Below are 24,881 nucleotides of genomic sequence, written 5' to 3'. Positions count from 1 at the left end.
TAGGTTGGATCCCTGGGTTGGGAAGGTCCCCTGGAGAAGCAAATGGGAACCCACTCCAGTATTCTTGCCTGGAGAATCCCATGGACAGAGGAGCCTGGTGGGCTACAGTCCATGGGGTTGCAAAGAGTCGGACATGACTTAGTGACTGAGCTTGCATGTATAAATGTGGGACCCAAACTCACCCATGTGGTGAATGAGTTATTTCTTGTTTTGTTTCTACTTAAAGATTTGGACGTAAGGCAGAAGTTGCTTACTGTTTCATTTGATGGGTGGGTAGAATTCATCTAGTTTCATAAACGGGCCCTGGGTTTGTGCTGGGAATTAGGCCTTTTCTTTAATCTCAGTGGTGAGCAATAACTATCCCCCAACCACCTCAAGTACCTAAAGTATATATTAGGGCCTCGAGTGTTTTCGTTTTTTGTTTTTTTTTTTAAAGACTTCTGAAATACCAGTGCCTAGTTTGAAATGCTTCTTTATGTTTGGAACCTGAAGGATTCCCTTCCAGGTTCTCTTTCTTTTAAGGTTAAACATGCCTTTTTTGTTGTTGAGTGGTTTTGTTTGTCTGGAATACCTTGATCTTTTCATCTAATACTTCTATGTGTTATTTTGTATGTCAGTTCAGTCTACCGTATTTAGATATTTTCAGATTTATTTCCATTTAAAAAAAAATATTGCCAGGAAAACTATTCATTTGGGACCTGGTATTGTATATGTAATGGAACAAAATTTTAATTTTTAAGAATGGTGATGATTGCCATACTTTTTCCCCTTTCCTTATCCCACTCTCCTTCCATGCTTTCAGTAGATATTGTGCATCTATTTTATGCCTATCATTGTTATTTGGATGCTGGGGAAATTGTTCATGTTATTCTGGAGCTTGTATTCTGTGAGAGTGTTCATTTATTTATTTATTTTTGGACATGCTGTGCAGCATGTGGGATCTTAGTTGCCCAACCAGGGATTGAACCCATGCTCCCTGCATTAGAAGTGCGAACTCTTAACCACTGGATCACCAGGAAAGTCCCCAAGGGTATTTACTTAATAGATTCTAAGTAAATAAGTAAAATAAATACTATGTGAAATGGTGATAAGTGTTCTGGAGAAAAAGCAAAGGAGTTGGTTTAAAGACCATGGGCAGTTTGCAAACAGTATGGCTCAGAAAGTAAATTTATAACATTCTTTGTAGTTTCAGTGATGGAGAAAGAAAAAATCTTTTAGGATGTAGCTAAGGATGAAAGTGTAAATACACATTTTAATCACAAATAGCTCAGAATTAATGTCCTGTTTATTGTTCATTGAATCTTAAATGTTTCATGTTCCTCCTTTGGGGAGAGGTTGAAGAGTACAGCTGTTAACTAGGCCTATTCTAGTTGATTTGCTTTCCATTGTTAAGTATTTTAAGAAGTGTAAAAATGTCAACCTTCGAGGAGTTCCAAAATATTATATTTGAATTCACTAACTAGTCCTCCTTTTCCTAGCTAGAATTGTTCACTTTCCAGATCTTGACTTTGAAGGGAGGAAGAAATTATTTATAAATATCACTTAAATAATAACTGCACATAAATTTTTTTCATCTTCTGTTTGTTTCTCAATCCCTTAAACACAAGTATGGGCAAAATTGTTAAAACCCCATACTTAAGGATGTGTTAGATAGAACCCTGTTTATAGTGAAAGAGTTAGTGGGGACAATTATAAAGTTACTCAGTGTTCCATCATTAAACATCTTCACTTTTAATACTTCATTCAGTCTGATCTTTCTTCTTTTGCTTAAATATATCTCTCTGCATATGAGAATTTTTTGTGTCCAGTTGAAAAAGAACATTTAATTTTGTAGTATGTAAAGAAGGCAAACTGTTGTGAGAGCTTATTCTCAACCTAATTATGTAATAATAAAGAGCTTAGTGTTTTCAGCTACCTCCTTATATTTGTAATTACATTTTCCTTTTTTTTTTCCATAGGTTTACCCAGGGTTGATGATAACAGCTGGCCTTATCCATTGGATTTTAAATACATTGAACATAACAGTTCACATCAGAGATGTATGTGTGTTCCTTGCACCAACTTTCAGCGGCCTTACGTCTATATCTACTTTCCTGCTTACCAGAGAACTGTGGAACCAAGGAGCAGGGCTGTTAGCCGCTTGCTTCATTGCCATTGTGCCAGGCTACATTTCTCGCTCAGTAGCTGGGTCCTTTGATAATGAAGGCATCGCTATTTTTGCACTTCAGTTCACATATTACTTGTGGGTAAGTAACACTTGATGTTTTGTTATCATTAATACCCATGAACTTTCTACTGAAAGTTGTTATTATAGTTGCATGCAGAAAACTGTTACTGTTCATGACAAATAAGTCACAGCTCCAATAAAAGAGGCTGTTGGAAAATAAGCTGTTGATTTTTTTGTTGTTGTTTCTTTACTAGTGGAGAGAGAGAGGTCAAAAATACTTAAGAAAGCTGAAGTGGGGTTCAGTGGCTTAGGATGTTGAATTCTGTGTGTGAAATTTGCATTATTTTACTGTTGCCAAGTTATTTCTTCTTTCCCTATCTGTATACCTTCTGTTTCTTTTTCTTGTCTTGCTGTATTAACTAGTACTTCCAGTATGATGTTGAAGAGGTGTAGTAAGATGATCCTCGCCTGGTTCCTTTTCTTAGTGGGAAATCTTTGAGTTTCTCACTATTAAACATGTTGGTTATACGTTTTTTTGATCTTATTTATCAAGTTGAAGATCCACTTTAGTTTGTTGAGTTTATCATGAGTGGATGTTGGATTTTGTCAAATGCTTTTTCTCTACTGGTACATGATTGATTCATGAACAACACAGGTTTGAACTGTGTAGATCCATTTATACATATATATTGTTTTCTATTAAATACATACTACAGTACTTCACAATTTGGTTGAATCCATAGATCTGGACCCAAGGATTATGTAAGGTCCCTACTATAAAGTTATATGTGGATTTTCTTATGCCAAGGAGGTAGTCACTGCTACAACCTCTGCCTTGTTCAAGGGTCAATTATAGTTACATATAGTTGTAACTATATGTAAATTCTTTGACCTTTTGATGTCATGAATACATTATTTTCAAATGTTGAACCAGTGTTTCATACCTGGGATAAATCTCACTTGGTCATGCTATATAATTCTTAAAATATCTTGTTAGACTTGATTTCCTAATATCTTGTTGAGGATTTTGTTTCTAATGAGAGAGATAATGGTCTGTAGTTTTTTTTTTTCTTATAGTGTCTTTGGTTTTAGTATTGGTTCTGGCCTTGTAGAACGAGTTAGGAAGTATTTCCTCTGCTTCTATTTCCAGAAAGAGATTGTAGAAAATTATTATTTTTATTTATTCTTTTTTAATCATTTGGTAGAATTTACGAGTGACCTCCCCCTTGGCCTGGTGCTTTCTGTTTTGGAATGTTATTATTTATTTATTCCATTTCTTTAATAGAGATCTAACCAGATTTTCTATTTCTTTTTGTTTGAGTATTAGCAGATTTTGCCTTTCAAGAAATTGGTTCATTTCGTTTAGGTTATCAAGTTGTTGGACATAGAGTTGTTCATTGTATTTCTTTATTATCCTTTCAATGAATGTCCAGGGGATCTGTAGTGATGTTCCTTCTTCTATTTCCATTATTAGTATTTGTGTCTTCTTTTTTGTTATTAACCTGGCCTAGAGGTTTATTGATTTTTGTTCAGCTTTCAAAGAACCAGTTTTTGGTTTTATTGATTTTCTTTATAAATTTCCTGTTTTCAATTTCATTGATTTCTGCCCTGGTTCTTAATTCTGCTTTCTTTGGATTTAAATTACCCTTCTTTTTCTAGGTTCCTAAGGTGGAAACTTAGATAATCGTCTTAGATCTATCTTTTCTACTGTTTACATTCAGTGCTATAAATTTCCATACTAGCATTGCTTTTTGCTGCATCCCATAAATTTTGATCAGTTGTGTTTTCATTTTTATTTAGCACTATTTTGAAATTTCTCTTGAGGTTTTTGACTTTTGAATGTGCTTATTTAAAGGTATGTTGTTTAACTTCCATGTATTTTGAGACTTTCTAGTTATTTTTCTATTAGTGATTTTTTGTTTGATTTCATTGTGGGCTGAGAATTTATATTATATGACTTTTATTCTATTAAATTTGTTAGGATGTGTTTTATGGCCCAGATGTTGTTTATCTTGGTGAATATTCCATGCTGACTTGAGAAGAATATGTATTCTTCCATTACTGGATGAATTTATCTTTAGATGCCCACCATAGCCAGTATCCAGTTCATTGGTGGTGGTGTTGAGTTTTAGCTCTATCCGTCTGTCTGAGAGAAGGGTTTTAAGTCTCCAATTATGATAGTGGATTTATCCAATTATACTTGTGGCTCTATCAGTTTTTCCTCATGTAGTTTGATAACCCTGTTGTTTGACATGCACACTTGAAGAATTGTTTTGCTGTCTTTGAGAATTAACCCCTTTATCATTATATAATGTACTTCTTGATCTCTGATAGCTTTCCTTGCTTTGAGGTAGGCTTTATTATATGTATCTTTATCAGTTCATTTCACTCAGTCATGACCAACTCTTTGCAACCCCATGGACTGTAGTACACCAGGCTTCCCTGTCCATCACCAACTCCCAGAGCTTGCTCAAATTCATGTCCATCGAGTTGGTGATGCCATCCAACCATCTCGTCCTCTGCCGTCCCCATCTCCTCCTGCCTTCAGTCTTTCCTAGCATCAGGGTTTTTTCTAATGAGTCAGTTCTTTGCATCAAGTGGCCAAAGGATTGGAGCTTCAGCATCATTTTTTCCAATGAATATTTAGGACTGATTTCCTTTAGGATGGACTGGTTTGATCTCCTTGCAGTCCAATGGACCCTCAAGAATCTTCTCCAACACCACAGTTCAAAAGCATCAATTCTTTGGTGCTCAGCTTTCTTTGTAGTCCAACTCTCACATCCATAATGACTACTGGAAAAACCATAGCTTTGACTAGATGGACCTTTGTCAGCAAAGTAATGTCTCTGCTTTTTGATATGCTGTCTGATGGAGCAAGTATCTTAATTTCATGGCTACAGTCACTGTCTGCAGTGATTTTGGAACCCAAGAAAATAAAGTCTGTCACTATTTCCATTGTTTTCCCACCTATTTGCCATGAGGTGATCGGACTGGATGCCATGATCTTCGTTTTTTGAATGTTGAGTTTTAAGCCAGCTTTTTCACTCTCCTTTTTCCCTTTCATCAAGAGGCTCTTTAGTTCTTTGCTTTCTGCCATAAGGGTGGTGTCATCTGCATATCTGAGGTTAGTGATATTTCTCCTGGCAATCTTGATTCCAACTTGTGCTTCATTCACCCCAACATTTTGAATGACGTGCTCTGTCTATAAGTATCTTTATATATACTTCAAAATTTTTTAAATCTTTAAAGAAATTATTTATTTCTGGCTGCACTGGATCTCCATTATGGCACACGGTACTCTTCATTGCTGCATGTGAGTTTTCTTTAGTTGTGGTATGTGGCCTTCTTGCAGAGCACGAGATCTAGGATGGGCAGGCTTCAGTAGTTGTGGCACTTGGGTTCAGTGGGATCTTAGTTCCCAAACCAGGGGTCGAACCTATGTCCCCTGCATTGACAGGTGAATTTTTAACCACTGGACAACCAGGTGAGGCCCTGTATCTTTATATTCAAAGTGGGTTTCTTGTAGACAACATATAGTTGGGTCTTGGTTTTTGATGCACCCTGACAATTTGTTTTTTAATTTGTGCATTTAGACCATTGACATTCAAAGTGATTCTTAACTGTAGTTGGTTTAATATTTACCCCACATGTTACTGTTTTCTGTTTGGTACTCTGTTCTCTATTCTTTTTCTGCCTTTTGTGGTTTGAACTGTGCATTTCTTGTGTTCTGCTTTCTCTCTTTCTGGCACATCAGTTATGCTTTTTTAAACTGTTTATAGTGGTTGCCATAGAGTTTGCAGCAGACATACACAGCTGATTCAAGTTCACTTTCAAAGAATACTATACAGGCATACCTCGTTTTAATGCACTTCACAAATACTGCGTTTTTACAAATTGAAGGCTTGTGACAACCCTGCATCAAGTGAGTCTGTCAGCACTAGACATTTGCTCTCTTCATGCCTGTCATATTTTGGCTTTTCTCACAATACTTCACACTTTTTCATTATTATATTCGTTACAGTGATCTGTAATCAGATTTTTGATGTTACCCTGGCAAAACGATTATAACTCCCTAAAGGTTCAGGTGATTGTTAGCATTTTTTCGCAATAAAGTATTCTTTATAAAGTATTATGTGTTATTTTATTAAACATAATGTACTCTTAATATTGAGGACTTTCCAGGTGGCTCAGTGCTAAAGAATCGACCTGCCAGTGCAGGAGTTGCAGGTTCGACCCTTGGGTCAGGAAGATCCCCTGGAGAAGGAAATGGCAACCCACTCCAGTATTCTTGTGTGGGAAATCCCATGGACAGAGGAGCCTGGTGGGCTACAGTCCATGGGGATAGCAAAAGAAACGTGACTTAGCAACTAAACAACTCATAATCGACTCCAGCTTAGTGTAAACATATCTTTTATATGCCTTGGGAAGCAAATTTGTGTGAGTGGCTTTACTACAATATTCAGTTTATTGTAGTGGTCTGGAACTAAACCTGCAATATATCTGAACTCTGCGTGTGCCACTTTATAGGCAGTGTGAGTACTTTATAGTTACAAAATAATCCCTGTATCATTACTGTCATGACATTCATATGTAATACATACATAATAGATTACATTGTTGGTATTATTATTTTCAATAAACTTATCTGTTGAATCAATTAAGAATAAGAAAACTAAAAGTTTTTAATTTCCCTTCACTTATTCTGACTTTGATGCTATTCCTTTCTTTAGATGCAGATCTAGGTTATTTTCCTTCTTCTTAAAAAACTTCTAGCTTTTATTGCAGGACAAGTCTGCTGTCAACAGATTTCCTCAATTTTCATTTATCTGAGAAAGTCTTGAAGCATAATTTCACCAGGCCCAAATTTCTAGATTGTTTTTTTCTTTCTTTCCTTTCTCAGTTCTTACATATTTCACTCTAATCTCATCTTGCTTGCATGATTTTTGAATAGAGGTCATGTGATCGTTATCCTTGTCCTTCTAGAAGTAAGGTGTCTTTACCTCTGGCTTCTTTTAGGGTTTTTTCATTATTGTTGATTTTCTGTAGTTTGAAAAAGATATGCCTAGGTGTGGTTGGTTCTTTTGGCATTTATTGCTTAACATTTGAGCTTTCTGAATCTGTAGTTTGGTTTCTGACTTTATTTAGGGGAAATGATCAGTTATTGTGTCAAATATTCTATTCTTTCTCTCCTCTTCTGGTACTCTCATTACATGTATGCTATATCTTTTGAGGTCTTTTAACTAATACGTAGTGTTTAACATATATAAGTATGTATTTTGACAATATGTATGACTGAATCTTGATAGTATAATGCCAAGTGGAAAAATAAATTGAGGTAGAATACATACAGTAATTTTAAGTAGTACAGAGTATATTGTCAGTTTATACTTATTTATAATGAAAGTATAAAAATACGGCATTTATCCATCATATATACCAACTTTATGATAGTGGTTACTCTTGAGTATGGGTGAGTGATACTGAGGAAGGAAGTGTGAAGGGGGAGGTTCAACTATGTTAAAAACTTTTTTTTAATAAAATCATCCAGAGCAAATATGTTTTATTTGCGTTTGGAAGTCTGGATGGCTATTTTTCTCTGCTCTTCTATATGTTTGAAACCTTTTGTGATAAATTTTTAAAATAATATATTCTATCTGTTGGGAATTTAAAAACATAGAAAATTAATATAAAGAAACCATCACCTGGGTATTACTGTCATTTGCATTTTGTCATAGTTTAAAATTTTTTCATGCTTTTATGAAATGCAAAAGTGTTACTGTTTAAATAGTTTTTTTATTCTTTTAAAAATAGCATGAGTCAACCATTGCAGTAGTGCCTTAACTGGCATGTTAATTACCTTTCATCATTTAAAAATTTAAGAAATTGAGACAAAATTCATGACATAAATTTACTTTTAGCCATTCTAAAGTGTACAGTTCAGTGGCTTTTAGTATCTTCTGTTTACTTGCAGAACATTTTATACCCCCTAAGGAAATCTTGAACCTCCCCCTTCCTTATTTTTTAGTTTCTGTTTTAAGACTTATTATTCTGGACATTTCATGTAGGTAAAATCCACATTAAAAAATGCATTCACTTAGCATAATCTTTGGTATTTTTGACATGTATCAGTATTTCTTTTTTGTGGCTGAATAACCCATTGAATTGCATTGTATTATATTATATGGCTTCCCTGATGGCTCAGATGGTAAAGAATCTGCCTCCAACACAGGAGACCTGGGTTTGATCCCCAGGTTGGGAAGATCCTTTGGAGAAGGGAATGGCAACCCACACCACAATTCTTGCCTGGAGAATTCCATGGACAGAGGAGCCTGGTGGGCTACAGTCCATGGGGTCTCAAAAGAGTTGGACACGATTGAGCGAGTAACACTTTCCCTTGCAACCCATTGTATATATACCACATGTTTAAAATCCATTAGTGGATGGACATTGAGTAGTTTTCAAGTATTAACTATTAGGGGTAATACTGCCGGTGCACATTTGGGTACTCGTTTTTGTGTGAACATATATATATTTTCATTTCTCTTCCATATATATGTAAGAGTGAAATTGGGGGATTTGCCAGACTATTTCCTGCAGTGGTTTCCCCCTTTTACATTTCCACTGGTAGTGTATGAGAATTTTAATTTCTCCTGATCCTCACCAAAACTTCCCCCCACTCACCCAGTTTTTTTCATTTGTTTTACTTGACTATTGGTATGAAATGGTATCTCATGGTTGTTGCTTTGGGTTTTTTGTGTGTTTTTTAAAATTGTGGTAAAATATATGTAACATAAAATATGCTATCTTAACTATTAGAGTTCAGTAGTGTTTAACATTCAGTAGATTTATAATGTTATACAGTCGTCACCACCATCCATCGCCATCCTTTTCCATAACTGCCCATTTTAACCTTCTCCAGCCCCTGACCCACCACTATTCTACTTTCTGTCTCTGTGATTTTGACAGCTCTTAAGTGTTTCATATAAGTGGAATCATACATTTTTGTCTCTTTGTGACTGGCTTATTTCACTTAGTGTTATGTCCTCAAGATTCATCCATGCTGTGGCATATGTCAGAATTTCCTTTTTTATGGCTGAAAATAATATTCTATTGTATCTATATACCACCTTTTGTTTATCGATTCATTTGTCGGTGGACACTTTGGTTGCTTCCATGTTTTAGCTAACATGGGTATACAAATCTCTCTCTACCTTGCTTTCAGTTCTTTTGGGTATATACCCAGAAGTGAAACTGCCGGGTCATGTGTTAGTTCTATTGTGATTTTTTGAGAAGCCACCATATTGTTTTCTGTAGCAACTGTACTATTATACATTCCTACTAGCAGTAGGTCTATTTGAGTTAGTTTTGTATATGCTGGTAAGGATCTAACTTCATTATTTTGCACATTGATGTCCAGTTTGCTCAGCACTGTGTACTGAAGGGACTGTGGTTCCCCATTGAAAAGACTTGGCGCCCTTATTGAAAATCATTTGACCATATATACAAAAGTCTGTGAGTTTTTTATTTTGTTCCATTGACCTCTCAGTATGTGTGTGTCTTCATGCCAACACCACACTGATTACTTTAGCTGTGGAGTAAGTTTTAAAATCAGGAGGTGTTTGTCCTCTTTGTTCTTTTTCGGGATTCCTTTGGCTACTAGGGGTCCCTTGAGATTCCATTTGAATTTAGGGTGGGTTTTTACTTCTGCAAAGAAAAAATCATTGGATTTTGATATGGATTGCATTGACTCTAGATTACTTTGGGTAGTATTGTCATCTTCCAGTCCATGAATAATCATGGAGTGTTTCCATTTCTGTTTAAACAGTGTTTTACAGTTTTCATCATGCAAGTCTTTTAATTCATTAGTTTAATTGTATTCTTTTTGATGCTATTGGAAATTTTTTGTAATATCCTTCTTGCATTGCTATTGGTTAGTGTATAGAAATGCAGTGGGGTTTATTTATTTATTTTTCCTGTGTTGACTTGTATCTGGCTGTTTTGCTGAGTTCATTTATTAGCTCTAGCAGGTTTTGTTTGGGGGGGAGGGCTTTTTCCATATGAGATCATATCTGTGAACAAGGGTGATTTTACTTCTTTCCAACCAATTTGGATTCCTTTTATTTATTTTTCTTGTCTAATTGCTCTGGGTAGGACTTAAGTACTGTGTTGAATAGAGGTGGTGAAAGTAGGCATCCTTGTCTTCCTGGTCATAGAGGAAAAATTTCAGTCTTTCACCTTTGAATATATTCACTGTAGTTTTCATATATGGCCTTTGTTATGTATTACATATTATTAAGTATGTAATATATTTTATATACTAATATATAGTATTTTGTATTTTAATGTCATTTACACATATTTTTATACATGGTATCGCTAGTCTCATATGTGAGAGTTCGGCTAGATAGAAAGGTCTAGGTCATTTGTTCTTTACTTGAAATTTTTGAAATTGTACTATCATCATTTTGCTTCTTACTGTTAACCTAATTTTATGTGTTTCATAAGAAATGTCTTTTTTTTTTTCCTGAAGAAATAAATAATGAGTTTTTTATTTTTGGGTTTTTTTTTACCTATATAGCATTGAAATCTAATAGATTTTCTAAGATATGTACCAGAGTTGATAACTCTTGGTAATGGTAAACCGTTGCAACACAGTATATTTATTGTTAATGTTTATTTCTGGAAAGCTGTCTTTGATTATAGTTTCAAATATAGTTTGTTTCACTGTTTGTTTTTCTTGGATCTTCTTCCTCTTTGTTTGAATTCCAGTTGTATCATTGGAGTTGTTTAAACCTCCTCCATGTCTATTTCATCAGTTATAAAATGAAAGACAAGTGATACTTAACTACACATCCAAATTTGAGGAAAAAAAATTATTTATTTAGGTTTCAAACACTGTAATGGATAAGAAGCAAAAATAAAATCCTGTTACAAAGTAAAAAAAAAAAAATTACCTCATATGGTTTAAATAAGCTAATTCATGTAAAGGTACAGAACATTGTAGGAACACAGAAAGGGATGAGTAAATGTTTGTTTCCATTGTTACTATCACCAAAAATAGAGCTAATGTGGATAGAATAGCACTTAGAACAGTACTTCTCACCATATTGCAGCCTATAGTCCTGTGCCTTGGTAATCAGCCTTGTCCTGAAACTGTATTACTTGCAATCACAGATCTGATTTCTGTCGGTATTATCTCTTGGAATTATTTCTTTTCTGGAATGCCATGTTATAGAAACAGACAGTTTGGGGTGGCCCTTTATGTCTGACTTCATACAGCATAATACTTCTGAGAGTCATCTAAGAACATGGTATCTCTTTTTATTATTTTATTTCTCAGTTTTTGCTTTAACTTTTCTAGATCATTATATTAGTCATTTGAGATCATCTCTTCTAATGTAAGGAATCTTCCCAGGTGGTGGCTCAGTGGTAAAGAATCTGTCTGCCAGTGCGGGAGACTCAGGAGATGCGGGTTTGATCCCTGGGTTAGGAAGTGGAAATGGCAACACAGTCCATAGGGCTGCAAAGAGTCAGACACAGTTGAGCACTCATACACTTCTAATATAAGCAGTTTCCCTTTATGCACTATTTTAACTTCACTGCACAAACTTTCTTTGAGAAATAATTTACATACTATAAAATTCAGTCTTTCAAAGTATACAGTTCAGTGGCTTTCAGTATATGAATAGAGTTATAAATCAAACTTCCAGATTATAATTTTCTTGCTTTAAAAATTTTTAATATTTTAATATATCCCCTCCCCATTCATATTTCAGAATAGGACCCATGTTATCTTACCCTGCCCAAAGGGAAACGTTTTCAAAGTTGGCATGGTTTGGGGGAGGAGATCAGAGAATATTTTGGCATACATGTGCACTGTATTCCGAGCAGTGTTTCGGAACACTGAATTCTGAATTCTGAGCAGTGTTTCGTAGTCTGTTAGAAGTCTCAGGCAGCTCGAAGTGCTGTGAATTGGGAATGTTTTCTCTTTTCTTCCTCTTTCCCTTTTTTGTTACAATTTCCCCAAAGGTTGATGTCACCTGTGGTTTGTTTAATGTACTAATAGAAGACCATTTTGAAAATAAAGAATTCCTTGAAATAAGCTCTGTATAATACTGTTAAGTTGAACTTCCTATCATATCAGGACATAAAGATAGCTCTTAATACAGGATTGCTTATAATGGGCCTTATGTCTATCATTTCTTTAGGACCCTCACTTGATTCATCTTAAAGATGACCCATTGCTCTTGGCATAAGTATTCAGAGCTTATGCTTTAAAATTTTTAAATTCTGTTTCTGAAGGTGCTGATGTATTTTGCTCTTTCAGATGAACATATAAACTCTTTGATTAGTTTCTTTGTAGATCATAGACATTTGTCAACTTTTTAAACCTTTGTTTACAGACCATTGTCTTTCCAGTTGAGAGTAATTGAGAATCTTACTGACATTAGGTCTTCTAGAAATTTAAGAATATAAACTTAATGAAGATGTTGATTGTGGTGTCTTAAAATTTCTAGTTTAATTTGTTTTCAAAAATGAATGTTCATAATTAATATTGATATATAGATGATCACATTCAGATGAAGAAAAACCACAGATTAAGGTGTTAGGTCTAAGCAAACCTGCCATATAAAAATGTAGAGTTACTAAACAAATTTATTTTTTAGTTAAAAATCTTAATTTGTTGATATTAATCATTTTAAGATAGAAAATAGAACAAATGGAGAAATATACATTGTTCCTTTTGATACTCTTTTTACTAAAAACTACATAACTAAAAAAAAAAAAATCGAAGCTACTCCTAAAATGTCTGACTACTGTCCAGTGTTAGTAAGTGGATCTAAGTATCTGTGTAATCTCATTACCCATTTTAAAGAATAATTTTCACTTTTTATAATACAAGTTTACTAAACACTTAACCTTTTTTCAATCAATAGGAACATTTATAAACATTTTTATATCAGTTGCTTGTTTGTTTTTTAGGTAAAATCTGTAAAAACTGGGTCAGTTTTTTGGACGATGTGCTGCTGCTTGTCGTATTTCTATATGGTAAGATTTCATACTTGAAACTGAATACATGAGGTCTGAGTCTTTGGCAACTAGACCAGTGCCTTCTCTTCTCAGTCAGGGTAGTTCTCCACTTCCTTTCTCCTGAAGTCTTTAAGATCTTTTATTTCATGCATTTTCTTTCCTTACTACCACTTTCTTCCCTACTCCTGTCTTCAGGGTCTTGTATGGACTTCTACTTTACGGGTGATGGAGAACTAATACTTAACCTCTCAAACAATATTTGCAGCAAGTGAACACAAAAATTTTCTTTCAGATGTACAACTTTTTGTAAATAATGATCACATTCTCTGGGTTAACCTGTGAACTACTTGTCTAATTTTTTCAACAGGTTACTTAAGATTGGAGTTCAGTATCACCTCTTTAATCTCCTGCCTTTCTTTTCACACCACAGCCTATATGGTTTTCTTATGCTGAAAATTAATGATAATCTTAGGTAACTTTTTTTTGGTTGTTAAACAAATGTCATGGAATTTGTTTCCAAGTTATCTATGCCCCTTTTTAAGTGGTTAAAGGTTAGGACATATTATGTGCCTAATTAATGTGTCCTAGGCACGTTGTGCTCAGTAATAGCAAACTTACTCTCTTTTGAGTTTAGACTTAAATTTTAGAAATAACCAGGAGTCCTTCAGGTAGAACTGGAGCTCAACCAGAGGAATGTTGTTTTTGGTGAAAAAATAGCACATGACTGAAGCAGTAAACTGATGTTGTTATATGAATTGTAAACAAAAAGCAATTTCTTATATAAGTGGTTCTGAAATATTTTAGACAGGGATAGATAGCATTGTTAGAATGTATGTTAATATATAGTCTCCTAAGGTGACTGTTGATTCAAATGGTTCTATCAAGCTTTTCATTATTAGAGCATATGTAAGAACTTGATCTTGACAGACCTTATTATTGTTACTGAATTGAATGTTCTTAAAAAATAATAAATAATAAATACTTTAATCCTAAAGCATAATCATTAGGATCTTTATTAATTTAGACCAGAACATACTCAACTGTCTGATAAATAGAATTTTTCTAGCTTTGTGATACAGGCTAAACATTAAACTGGGATCCTGGTTTGTATCCATTAGTAGGAAGAAATTTATACCCAAGGTAGCACCTTTTATCTTGAGGATCACAAAGCATATCCAGATCATCAGAGTATTCCTTTTAGTTGAGGTGTTGACTGATGTTAACATCCATTGTTCTTACTTTCTGTGAAGTCTCTTGCAATGTATTTACCATAAAAAATGGGGGAGAGCAAAGGGTTTTTTGCCTTTAAAAGTTTATGATATGTATCCTAAAGTCTGTATCTCTGTGACAGTCTTTTTATTGCCAATTCACAAACTGTTCTCAGTGTTCTTAATAAGTTTAATTTGACCATTCCTCTAGTGGATATAAAAAAGTGTATTGGATTTATGGGATTGTGTTGTTTTAATTATCAATAAAAGTAGGTTATTTGTATGTTATAGAAAAAATAGGTTATTTTGAAGCGTCTCAAAATTGCTGAAAATCCTAGTGTTTATGCTTAGACTTTTGTGGCAGAATTTATCTACTTTAAGAAGCAAATATGTAAATTATTTAACTTAGCATTTCTTTACTCATAGGTCTCTGCTTGGGGTGGTTATGTGTTTATTATCAACCTTATTCCACTGCATGTATTTGTGTTGTTACTGATGCAGAGATACAGCAAAAGAGTCTACATAGGTAAGTGATTTGACTTCTGATATCTGTCAACTTCTAAGAGGTGTTTTGTATACATTCTTTCATTGTCAGACATTTCTGTTTTGGTATTACCCATGAGTAATAAACCTAACTTTACAGTGTTTTGCTTTTTTGTATTCATAAGGAGGGTTAGGCATTTTTACCGAAGTGTATATCAACTTTTCCTTAATGAGTTTGTTTTGTTTTTGCAGAAATAAGTCTTGATTTAATATTTATCAGCCTTTTTTTTTTTAATTTGGGGAAATGATATATACACACTATAAGCATACTATTACACTATATATACACACTATTCTAATTCACCTTACTCACTGTAAGAGACTGAGCATCCTTAACAGTTTAATAAGCTTTTGAAAGCCCTTTCTGAATAATATACAGCACAGTGTCTTAATCCATTCAAGCTGCTGTAACAAAAATGCCACAGACTGGGTAGTTTATAAACAAGAGAAATTTATTTCTCAATTTGGAAGCTAGAAAGTCTAAAATCAAGGCACCAGAATGCTCACATTCTTCTGAGGGCTATTTTCCTGTTAGCTTGATACCATCTCTGTCCCCACATAGTAGAAGGAACAAGCCAGCTCTCTGGGGCCTCAATTTAAAAGGGTACTTGTTCCCCGGTGACCTCATTATTTAATCACTTCCAAAGGCTGCCTCCTAACACCCTTTCCTCGGGTATTCAGTTTATAAACATTCAGACCAGAGAGTAGACTGAGTATTTTCTTTGCAAGATTTTAATTTGCTCTACAGGTTTTAGAACACATCTTTAGAATAAGATGCTTAGTAATAGATGGTGTCTTGAATCTTAGAACTCACTTTCTATGATAGAGACAGAACTTTTACAGGTTGTATTAATCACAGAGAAGTTGTCATCTGAAACCAGTGTCTTTATAATAAAGTAATACAATTCTATTATAATAATGTTGGAAAACATTAACAAAAATAATAAAGCTGTTTGCTTGATTAAAAAACATAACAGTTTGGCAGTTTATCAAAAACTTAATGATAAAGTTACTGTGACCCACAAATCCACTCCTTGGTATATACCCAAGAGAATTGAAAATTATATACTTACACAGAAACTTGTAATGTTCATAGCAGCATTTGTTATTCATAATAGCCAAAAACTGAAGACAACCCAATGTCCATTAACTAAGGAATGGATAAAGTGTGGTGTATCCATACAGTGGAGTGTTGTTCGGCAGTGAAAAGGAATAAAGGTGATACATGCTACATCGTGAACCTTGAAAACATTGTGCTGAGTAAAATAAACCGGGTACAAAAGGCCATATAACTGTGGGATTCTTTCTGTATAAAATGTCCAGAGGTGGCAAATCCATAAAGACAGCAAGCAGGTTAGAGACAGAAAGTTGGTTTAGAGGTTGCCAAGGGTTTGGGGACTAGAGTGACAGCTTATAGATACGGGTTTCTTCTGGCGGGGGGTGGGGGGAGGGGGTGGTGGAATTGTTCTAGAATTAAATAGTGGTGATAGTCACACAACTTTAGTCACACACATAACCACTATAATAACCACTATAATAACCACTCAGTGGTACATTTTAAAAGGGCGGGGTTTTTTTAGTATGTGTTATATCAGTTTTTTAAAAAAGTTATAATCTGCTGATTAGGTTTATACCCACTTCAGTATACTTTATAACAATCACCACTGAAATAGTACATATATATATATCAGGTAGTTCTTATACACAGTGAATTGTCCTAAGTTCTTTGCATGTATTGAACTCATTTACTCTTGATAACCTCACCTTGAGGATAGGTCCTGTTAAACAAGAGAAGACAATTTGCTCAGGATCGTGTAGCTAGTAATGGAGCTGAAGCCTAAATGTAGATATTTTGGCTCGATACCCGTGATGCAAAAAAATCACTGACTGTATTGCCTACCATATGAATAAATACCTTACTGTAGAAATATATCAACATGTGATTATATATTTCGTTACCCTGAAAACACTGTTAGCCAGCATTGGAATCCAGAAAAGACGACCATGGATTAAACAGTAACTCCGAACTTTTTGTTTTGAAACGGTATGAGGAAAAAATGTTTTTAAATTAAATGGTTATGGGGAAGAACTAAGAGTTTCTTTGTTTAATTTTAAAAATGTAGGGCCCTAAAAATGTAATGGTCAGGAGAACAGAGTTAGGGAGAAGATTGAGGGATAGACCTTTGTGAAATGCCCCTGAATCAGGAAGAGGAAGAAGAGCTAAAGAAAGTGAAGTTAGATTAGCAAAGTCTAACTTCCCTACCCTCCTCATTTCTATTTAGCTCTAGAAGTTACCAAAGAGCATCATCTTACACTTTTAAATTATATTTCTTCGTTCTTTCTGCTATCCTATGCTTGATTTCATTTTAAGCATCAATAGTAGGTATATTTGCTATTTTAAAAAATTGTCATTGTGTCTCCATTCAGATGTTTTGCACAAGTCACTTCTTCCTGCTTTTACAAATAGAGCTTATAAAATAGTAGTTTAAAAGATTCATTCAATACAGTTTATAATGAACCACATCCTTGAGAAAGAAAAATTATTTTTTCTCTTGTGTATCTGTTAGTCATTATATTTCTTTCTGCTGGTCAAGAAGAATCCATGGAGGGTTTTTGTTTGTTTGTTTGTTTGTTTTTTGGTGGGGGGGATCTTGTAAGCTATAATTTCATGTACGTTTCTTCCCATCTTTCACTCCCTTTATTTATCAGCATTCACAGTAATCAAACAGTAAAATATCTTTATTAATCAAAGATTTCAACAGTCTTGTAAGCCTTTAATCATATTTATTAATAATAAAGCAAAACTGGTTGAGTTTGGAAGTATTTTCTGTTTCTTTTGGTTAGTGCTGTTGTGGTTGAGAGAGAAGTATTTTGCCAGCCCTTTCTATTAAATATCACCCAGGAGATAGAGCGAATGCTAAGGTGATTTCATGGTAGATTAGAGTTAACTAGAATATAATATTCACAAAACCTTTTCTAACTTTATTTACATAAAGGGACGTACAGTAGTATTTTAAAAGCATGAAGGGTGCTGTCAACTTAAGTTGCGATACTTTGTCAGGGAGAAAGAAAATACTTAAAGATTACTTTGGGGAACAGCAAGAGCTTCTTGAAAACTGGGCATTTCTTTGGTACTTGAATCAGGCCTTTTGGTGCCTTTTATTTTACAGACCAACTCATATGTGCACCTTAAGCTAAGAACAGTGGTTTGTTTCTTTTCTATATCAATCTAGTCCCACCCAATACCCTTGGGAAAAAAAGTACTGTAAAAGTGAAAAGATGTTTAGGTTCTGTTTTAGAAGATTACTATTTGTCCCAAATCAAAGAGATTTTCTTTGCTTACAAATAAGCTAACAGACTTTGTATATATCTTCCTAATGATAATTTGAGGGGAATTCTAACACATTGGAAGTTTGATCTGCAGGAGAAAATTGCTCGTAACTATACTTCCACAGGATGGCAGTGTGGTAACATTGTCATGATGTAATGAATGATTTACCACACTATTGGTCTTGTTTGTTTCCTTAGAACTCACTACTTTGATGGAAAGAAAGCTTTATTCTTCTGGTTTAAAGGGTAAAGAAAAGTAGGTTAAGATAGATGGATAGAAGGTTGTGAAGATGTAGACCATAGTTTGGTCAAGTTTCAGAGTCTGGTGGAGAACAGTTGCTCTGTGCGTGTGCTGTTGAGGGTTCTGAGAATGTCAGAGAATGGTGCAGGTGGTGTTATGTGCGTCTTCAGTGTCCAGGTCAAGAAGCAGAGCTCTCGCCCTCCTTTAAGTTCTTACAGAGCCAGGGTTTTTTCCACCAACGTTGCATGTACTTGCTCCATTGTATTGAGGTAATTTGTGTACATCTTTGATTTTCCAAATTGGATATCTGATTCTTAGAAGGTCGGATTGTATTTTTAGAATGTCTTGACCATAATAGAATATAACTTAATATTTGAATGAATTAAAGAGATAATTTTAAAACATATGGTACAAAGACTCGAGAAAAACACATTTTCATTTTGCATTGGAGAATGGTTTAAGAATTGAGGGTTTACTTCACTGTTTCTTCTAGTTTCACTGTTTCTTAATATGTATTTTTTGTGTTTTAAAACATGGGTTTGTAAATGAGATTTAAATTCAGGTATGGTGATGTATGTCTAATTTTACAGGTTCAAGAAGAAGGGCAGTATTAAGCAAGATAAACTTGAAATTTTTTTTTTTAAACAAAATTCAGCTGAGTGCATTTTAAGTATCTAATTGGCTTTATTAATGATTCATAAGTTGGGCAGCATCACTATTCTAGCCAACTAGAAAGGAGCTCCAAAGAACCACTGTAAGGGAAAGATTTTTTATAGGCAAGACAAGGAATTCATAACCAAAAAAGCCTTTCAGGCTTAGGTAACCTACTTGTGGGGGAGGGAAAGGGTCTTTGTGGCAGATTCCCTCCTCTTTCTTTGGGCAGTGGGGGTTAGAAAGAATTACCTCATTTGTGCTGACAGAACATTCCATGCTGACCTAGTAGAATGATATTCCTGGGGAAGGTTGTGACTACAGTTAGGATTGGGTATTGAGTCTTGAATTTCAGCACTACTGACTCCCATCTGGGGCCTTTAACAATGGAAATATTTGCGTGTTAAAGAGTACTATGAAGTAGAACATACATCCCTCTATGTAAACATCTCAGTATCACTGATCCAAAAAAGATAAAAATAGGGAAGACATGAATCAAGTTCTTTTAAAAGAAGATGGTTATCTTCGGATTATCGCATGTATCACGTTTATTAGCTTTGAATCATCAGTGTATGTAAGTAGGTATAAATGAGGTTAGTTTGGGTAGAGGAATATTTATAGGTAAAATATTGTTGAGAACATGTCTGTTTCTATTAGCTGAGATTTGTTTGACACTAACTCATATTTACAAAGTAATGTGTTTGCAAGTTAAAGTCCCACCTGGCCTTTTTTTATGTTTCTTGAGATTGAGTTTCTTTTTCTTGAACCCATCTCCATCACTTTTTTTATTAGCTTGAACTCTAGTGTACCACTTCTTTTAAAGAGTTTTCTTTACCTAATGGCAGTGAATGCCTGTGTAGCTGCATGAAACCACTGAAATGAGAATATTAGCAGATTTAGTCTCTTTTTGAATATACCTGGAAAAGTAGAAACAGTTAACAGATTTTCTTGGGCTTCAAAATCACTGTGGATAGTGACTGCAGCCATGAAATGAAAGACACTTGTTTGGAAGGAAAGCTGTGACAAACCTAGACAGTATATTAAAAAGCAGAGATATCACTTTGCTGACAAAAGTCTGTCTGGTTAAACCTATGGTTTTTCCAGTAGTCATGTGTGGATGTGAGAGTTGGACCATAAAGAAAGCTGAGCACCGAAGAATTGATGCTTTTGAGTTGTGGTGTTGGAGAAGACTCTTGAGAGTCCCTTGGACTGCAAGGAGAGCAAACAGTCAATCCTAAAAGAAAATCAATCCTGAATATTCATTGGAGGGACTGATATTGAAGCTGAAGCTTCAATAATTTTGCCACCTGATGTGAAGAGCCAACTCATTTGAAAAGACCCTGATGCTGGGAAGATTGAAGGCAAAAGGAGAAGAGGGCAGCAGAGGGTGAGATAGTTGAATAGCTTCACCAACTCAATGGACATGAATTTGAGCAAACTTCAGGAGATAGTGAAGAACAGGGAAGCCTGGCACATTGTAGTCCATGGAGTCACAAAGAGTTGGACAGGACTTAGTGACTGAATAACAGCAGTTCTTCAAGGTCACAAAATGACCATGTTCCCATTTTTTTTTCCTAATTCGGCCTGCTTACTCTTTGTGCATCTACACAGACTGATTTGTAAGAGAAACATACTGGTATTTGAACACCATCAACCAAAAGGGTTGGCAGTTCAAATATATGTGACATAGAATTTCTTGTTCATATTTACTTTATTGCATTTGCGTTCACATATCTCATTGAGAGTAGTTCTAGTCCAACACTAATGTGTCTGTGAAGAAAGCTGAGCACCGAAGAATTGATACTTTTGAACTGTGATGTTGGAGAAGACTCTTGAGAGTCCCTTGGACTGCAAGGAGATCCAACCAGTCCATTCTGAAGGAGATCAGTCCTGGGTTTTCTTTGGAAGGAATGATGCTAAAGCTGAAACTCCAGTACTCTGGCCACCTCATGCGAAGAATTGACTCATTGGAAAAGACTCTGATGCTGGGAGGGACTGGGGGCAGGAGGAAAAAGGGATGACAGAGGATGAGATGGCTGGATGGCATCACTGACTCGATGGACGTGAGTCTGAGTGAACTCTGGGAGTTGGTGATGGACAGGGAGGCCTGGCGTGCTGCGATTCATGGGGTCGCAAAGAGTTGGACACAACTGAGCGGCTGAACTGAACTGAATGTGTCTGGAAAGTACATTGTTGGATGAGTTGGTTCTGCAGGATCCTCTTGACAACCAGTTCTCTGTTAGCTTGAGGTCATCAGAAACTTTATACATTGGTCCTTCCTATTACATTTACTTTAAGCTTCTTAGCCTTTTCCTAATACTGTAGTCATCTCTGATCAGACAGCTTGGAAGGCAACTTAACATTTGAAATATTAACCCATAATTTACCTCAATAAGCATGCTTTCTCAGCTGGGATAAAGAGAAGTGTATGCTGTGCTGTACAGTGTGTAGCATACAGATGCGTCTGCTGAGCCGTTCTCTTGCAGTCTTTTTTTCCCTAGTAGAGTACTTTATTTGCCAAGCACTAAATATTGACTATCCTTCATAAAGTGATGTGTATAATAAGCTTTTTAAATGGAATATTTTTCACATTTACTTATTTCAGAAGTTTTAACTTTTTTTCAAAGTAAGTTTTAATTATGACTATTCCAGATATTTTCGCTGTAATGATCTGTGAACACCTTAATGCAAAAACAAGTCCTTCATACAAGCCGTAACCACTTTCCAATTTGCCTATACACTTAGGTTCATATAAGCCAAGAATACTACATAGTATATTCAGTGCAGAAAGCAAATAAGTTTCCTTTATTAGATCCTAATAAATTTGTAACTAGTCTGTTTTATGACTTGACCTCTGTGCACTTAGTTCTTTTGTTCTTTAGTAATAGAAAACCTAGTAGATGGACATAAAGTTTCTTTAAACTGGTTACATTACTGTACAAAAATATTAGGAGATTATAAAAAGGTTGTGAAATACAAGCTTTTCAGACTGCAAGCTACTCATATAGGATAATGATAAGCTTTCATTTGGTAATGCATACTTTGTGTTAATGCTAATAGGAATGGTGTTTACATGCTTATTGGGTCATGTCAACAATTGTTAATGATAGGTTGAAAAAATTTGATTCCATTTTCAGAAGAAGAAAACAGCACCAGTCTCCTTAAAATAATACTTTTCTTAAATGGCAGAAAAGAATTGTATGTTTTATAATGTATGGTTGATTAATCATCAAATATGTATCAAATAGAATAGTCACTTCAAAATTCTATTAAAATAAGTTGTTAAAACTTTGCTTAAAAAATATATGAATCATGTATATATTTATGTTTGAAGTACTTAATGGTAATAGTGAATTGTCCTTGTTTCCTATTTTGTCTTATAGCATATAGCACTTTCTATATTGTGGGCCTAATATTATCCATGCAGATACCTTTTGTGGGATTCCAGCCAATCAGAACAAGTGAACACATGGCAGCTGCAGGTAGGAAAAATATCTATGTTCTTTCTTCTAAAGAATCCATGAATGTGTGACTGGTCTTCAGTGGAATGAAGGGTTCTTTTGGGGTTTTGTTGTTGTTTATAATTTTCATTGTATTAGTTCTGAAACATCACCACTGTAAAATATGACAGAATTTATTGAGACTTTCTGATATTGGGCTTCTGAAAGTGCCTGTCTTCCCAGGTATGGCTGTTTTGAGAAGGTAAAACATCCTTTTTTGCCAACACTAATTTACTTTGTATAAACAAATATTAAACATTTGCTTTGTATAAACAAACATTAAATAGTAATATATCTGTATAGTGAGTTATTATACTGAGTTGTCATTTTACCAAATTTAGATGGAATGAAACATTTCATTTTTATATTCTTTACATCTCACTAAAATATTTTATCCATCCCTACTAACTAGAATTAAAAGAGCTTTTATATTGATTATAAAGTCACATAATTCTCCCTAAAGCAGAGCGTTTTGCCATCATTAATCTGGGTCACAGATAACAAGATACAATGAAAGATCTGTGAATAAAACTTTTTATCAGAGATTCCACACAAGGTCCATGACCCATAGAAAATCCGTGGGTAGTCATTTTGTTTGTAGCATTTTATAAATATTGGTATATTTAACTTTGAGATGATGATGGTCCATAGCTTTTATCATCAGATTTTTCAGTGAGAATCTCAAACCACACACACCCACCCCAGCTATGAACAGTAACCATATATTGTTGTTCAGTCGTTAAGTCATGTCCCCATGGACTGCAGCACACCAGGCTTCTCTGTTCATGTATTAGAAAAAAAAATGTAACAGAATTTTTTGGATGTATTAATTGGTTACCTGTCATTTGACAAAGGAAATGTCAGATCACTGAATTGTACAAGGTATTCTAAGTCTTCCAAATTAATGTTTCTCAATGTTCTTAGAAAAATGCTTTGTTGATTACTTATATGCACCTTCTCTTTAATTAGGTGTCTTTGCATTGCTGCAAGCTTACGCTTTCTTGCAGTATCTGCGAGACCGGTTAACAAAACAAGAGTTCCAGACCCTGTTCTTTTTGGGTGTGTCGCTAGCTGCAGGTGCTGTGTTCCTTAGTGTCATCTATTTGACTTACACAGGTAGGTGTCATCACCTGTCGGATGTGAATATTGTCTCTAAGTCATTGCAAAAGGTAAATTCTTTTGCAAATTCTGTACATGTTCCATTTATCCTAGTAGGTCAGCTACTGTTTCCTTAGAAACGGTATGAAAATAAGTCAAAGGTTCTAAAATCTGAACAGCACTACAAAAAGAAAAAATTTCTTTCTTTTTTTAAACAATATATTTGTTGCTTCAGGTTTTGCTAAATCCACATTCAAGCATCCTTCTCTTGATAGATGATTAGGCCCAAAATGTATAAAATCCAAAGTTTCTGGTGTTAATGGCATAGGTTTACCCTCCCTAGTGTGTTATATACTCTGTCTCCTGCTTCTAAACAGCCAACCAGATCAGCTTTCAGTCAGCTTCTGGATTCTAAGTTACTTTCTTGTCCTGACTTTACCAGTCACTGGAAACAAATCAAATTCTTTCTGAAGATATGTCAAATTAATGTACCAGCTTAGCTCATAAAATCATGAAGAATTCGTTGACAGGAGTAAAAGGCACAAATGTTTAAAATCACCTTTATAATTGATCTAAATTTGGCGTACTGGACACCTCTCCCTTTTTAAAATTATCCAGTGCTATCTTAATATCTCTACTAGTCAATTAGAGGTTTAAAAGAATCAGAAAGCTTTCTACAGTGTTGTTGTCATTAGCTTGTTGTATTTCTTTGGAAATGTAATGTCCATGGGTATTTTTTTAATTTGGTCCCTAAGGCTCAGACAGTAAAGAATCTGCCAGCAATGCAGAAGACCTGGGTTCGATCCCTGGGTCAGAAAGACCCCCTGGAGAAGGAAATGGCAACCCACTCCAGTATTCTTGCCTGAGAATTCCATGGACAGAGGATCACAAAGGATCCGTAGGATCACAAAGAGTTGGACATGACTGAGTGACTTAACACTACTACTACTGTATTTTATCTGATGACCAGCTGTGTGAAATACAGTATAACCTTTTTTTTTTAGGGCAGTTCTTTTAACATTAGCTTAAAATTAGTCCAAATAATCCGTAAACATAAAACCAATAAAAACAATGAAATGGCCAATGAATTTCCTTTGCATTTTTCCTTCCAA

The 24,881-nt window shown here is 34.8% G+C and overlaps 1 protein-coding gene across 1 annotated transcript in view; it reads left to right on the top strand.

The window, feature by feature from the left end:
- STT3B (STT3B, catalytic subunit of the oligosaccharyltransferase complex) overlaps window positions 1-24,881 on the top strand; it is a 103,098-nt gene that overhangs the window by 58,035 nt on the left and 20,182 nt on the right. Inside the window, exons 3-7 of the mRNA XM_027523776.1 lie at window positions 1,959-2,246; window positions 13,151-13,216; window positions 14,833-14,932; window positions 22,555-22,653; window positions 23,641-23,787. Of these exons, the coding sequence (XP_027379577.1) occupies window positions 1,959-2,246; window positions 13,151-13,216; window positions 14,833-14,932; window positions 22,555-22,653; window positions 23,641-23,787 (700 nt within the window). The remainder of the gene's footprint in view (window positions 1-1,958; window positions 2,247-13,150; window positions 13,217-14,832; window positions 14,933-22,554; window positions 22,654-23,640; window positions 23,788-24,881) is intronic.

Source organism: Bos indicus x Bos taurus, chromosome 22 (genome assembly GCF_003369695.1).
Source record: "Bos indicus x Bos taurus breed Angus x Brahman F1 hybrid chromosome 22, Bos_hybrid_MaternalHap_v2.0, whole genome shotgun sequence".
NCBI classification, from domain to species: Eukaryota; Metazoa; Chordata; class Mammalia; order Artiodactyla; family Bovidae; genus Bos; species Bos indicus x Bos taurus.
Note: the sequence above shows the minus strand (reverse complement) of the source record. Positions and strands in the feature narration are given on the sequence as shown.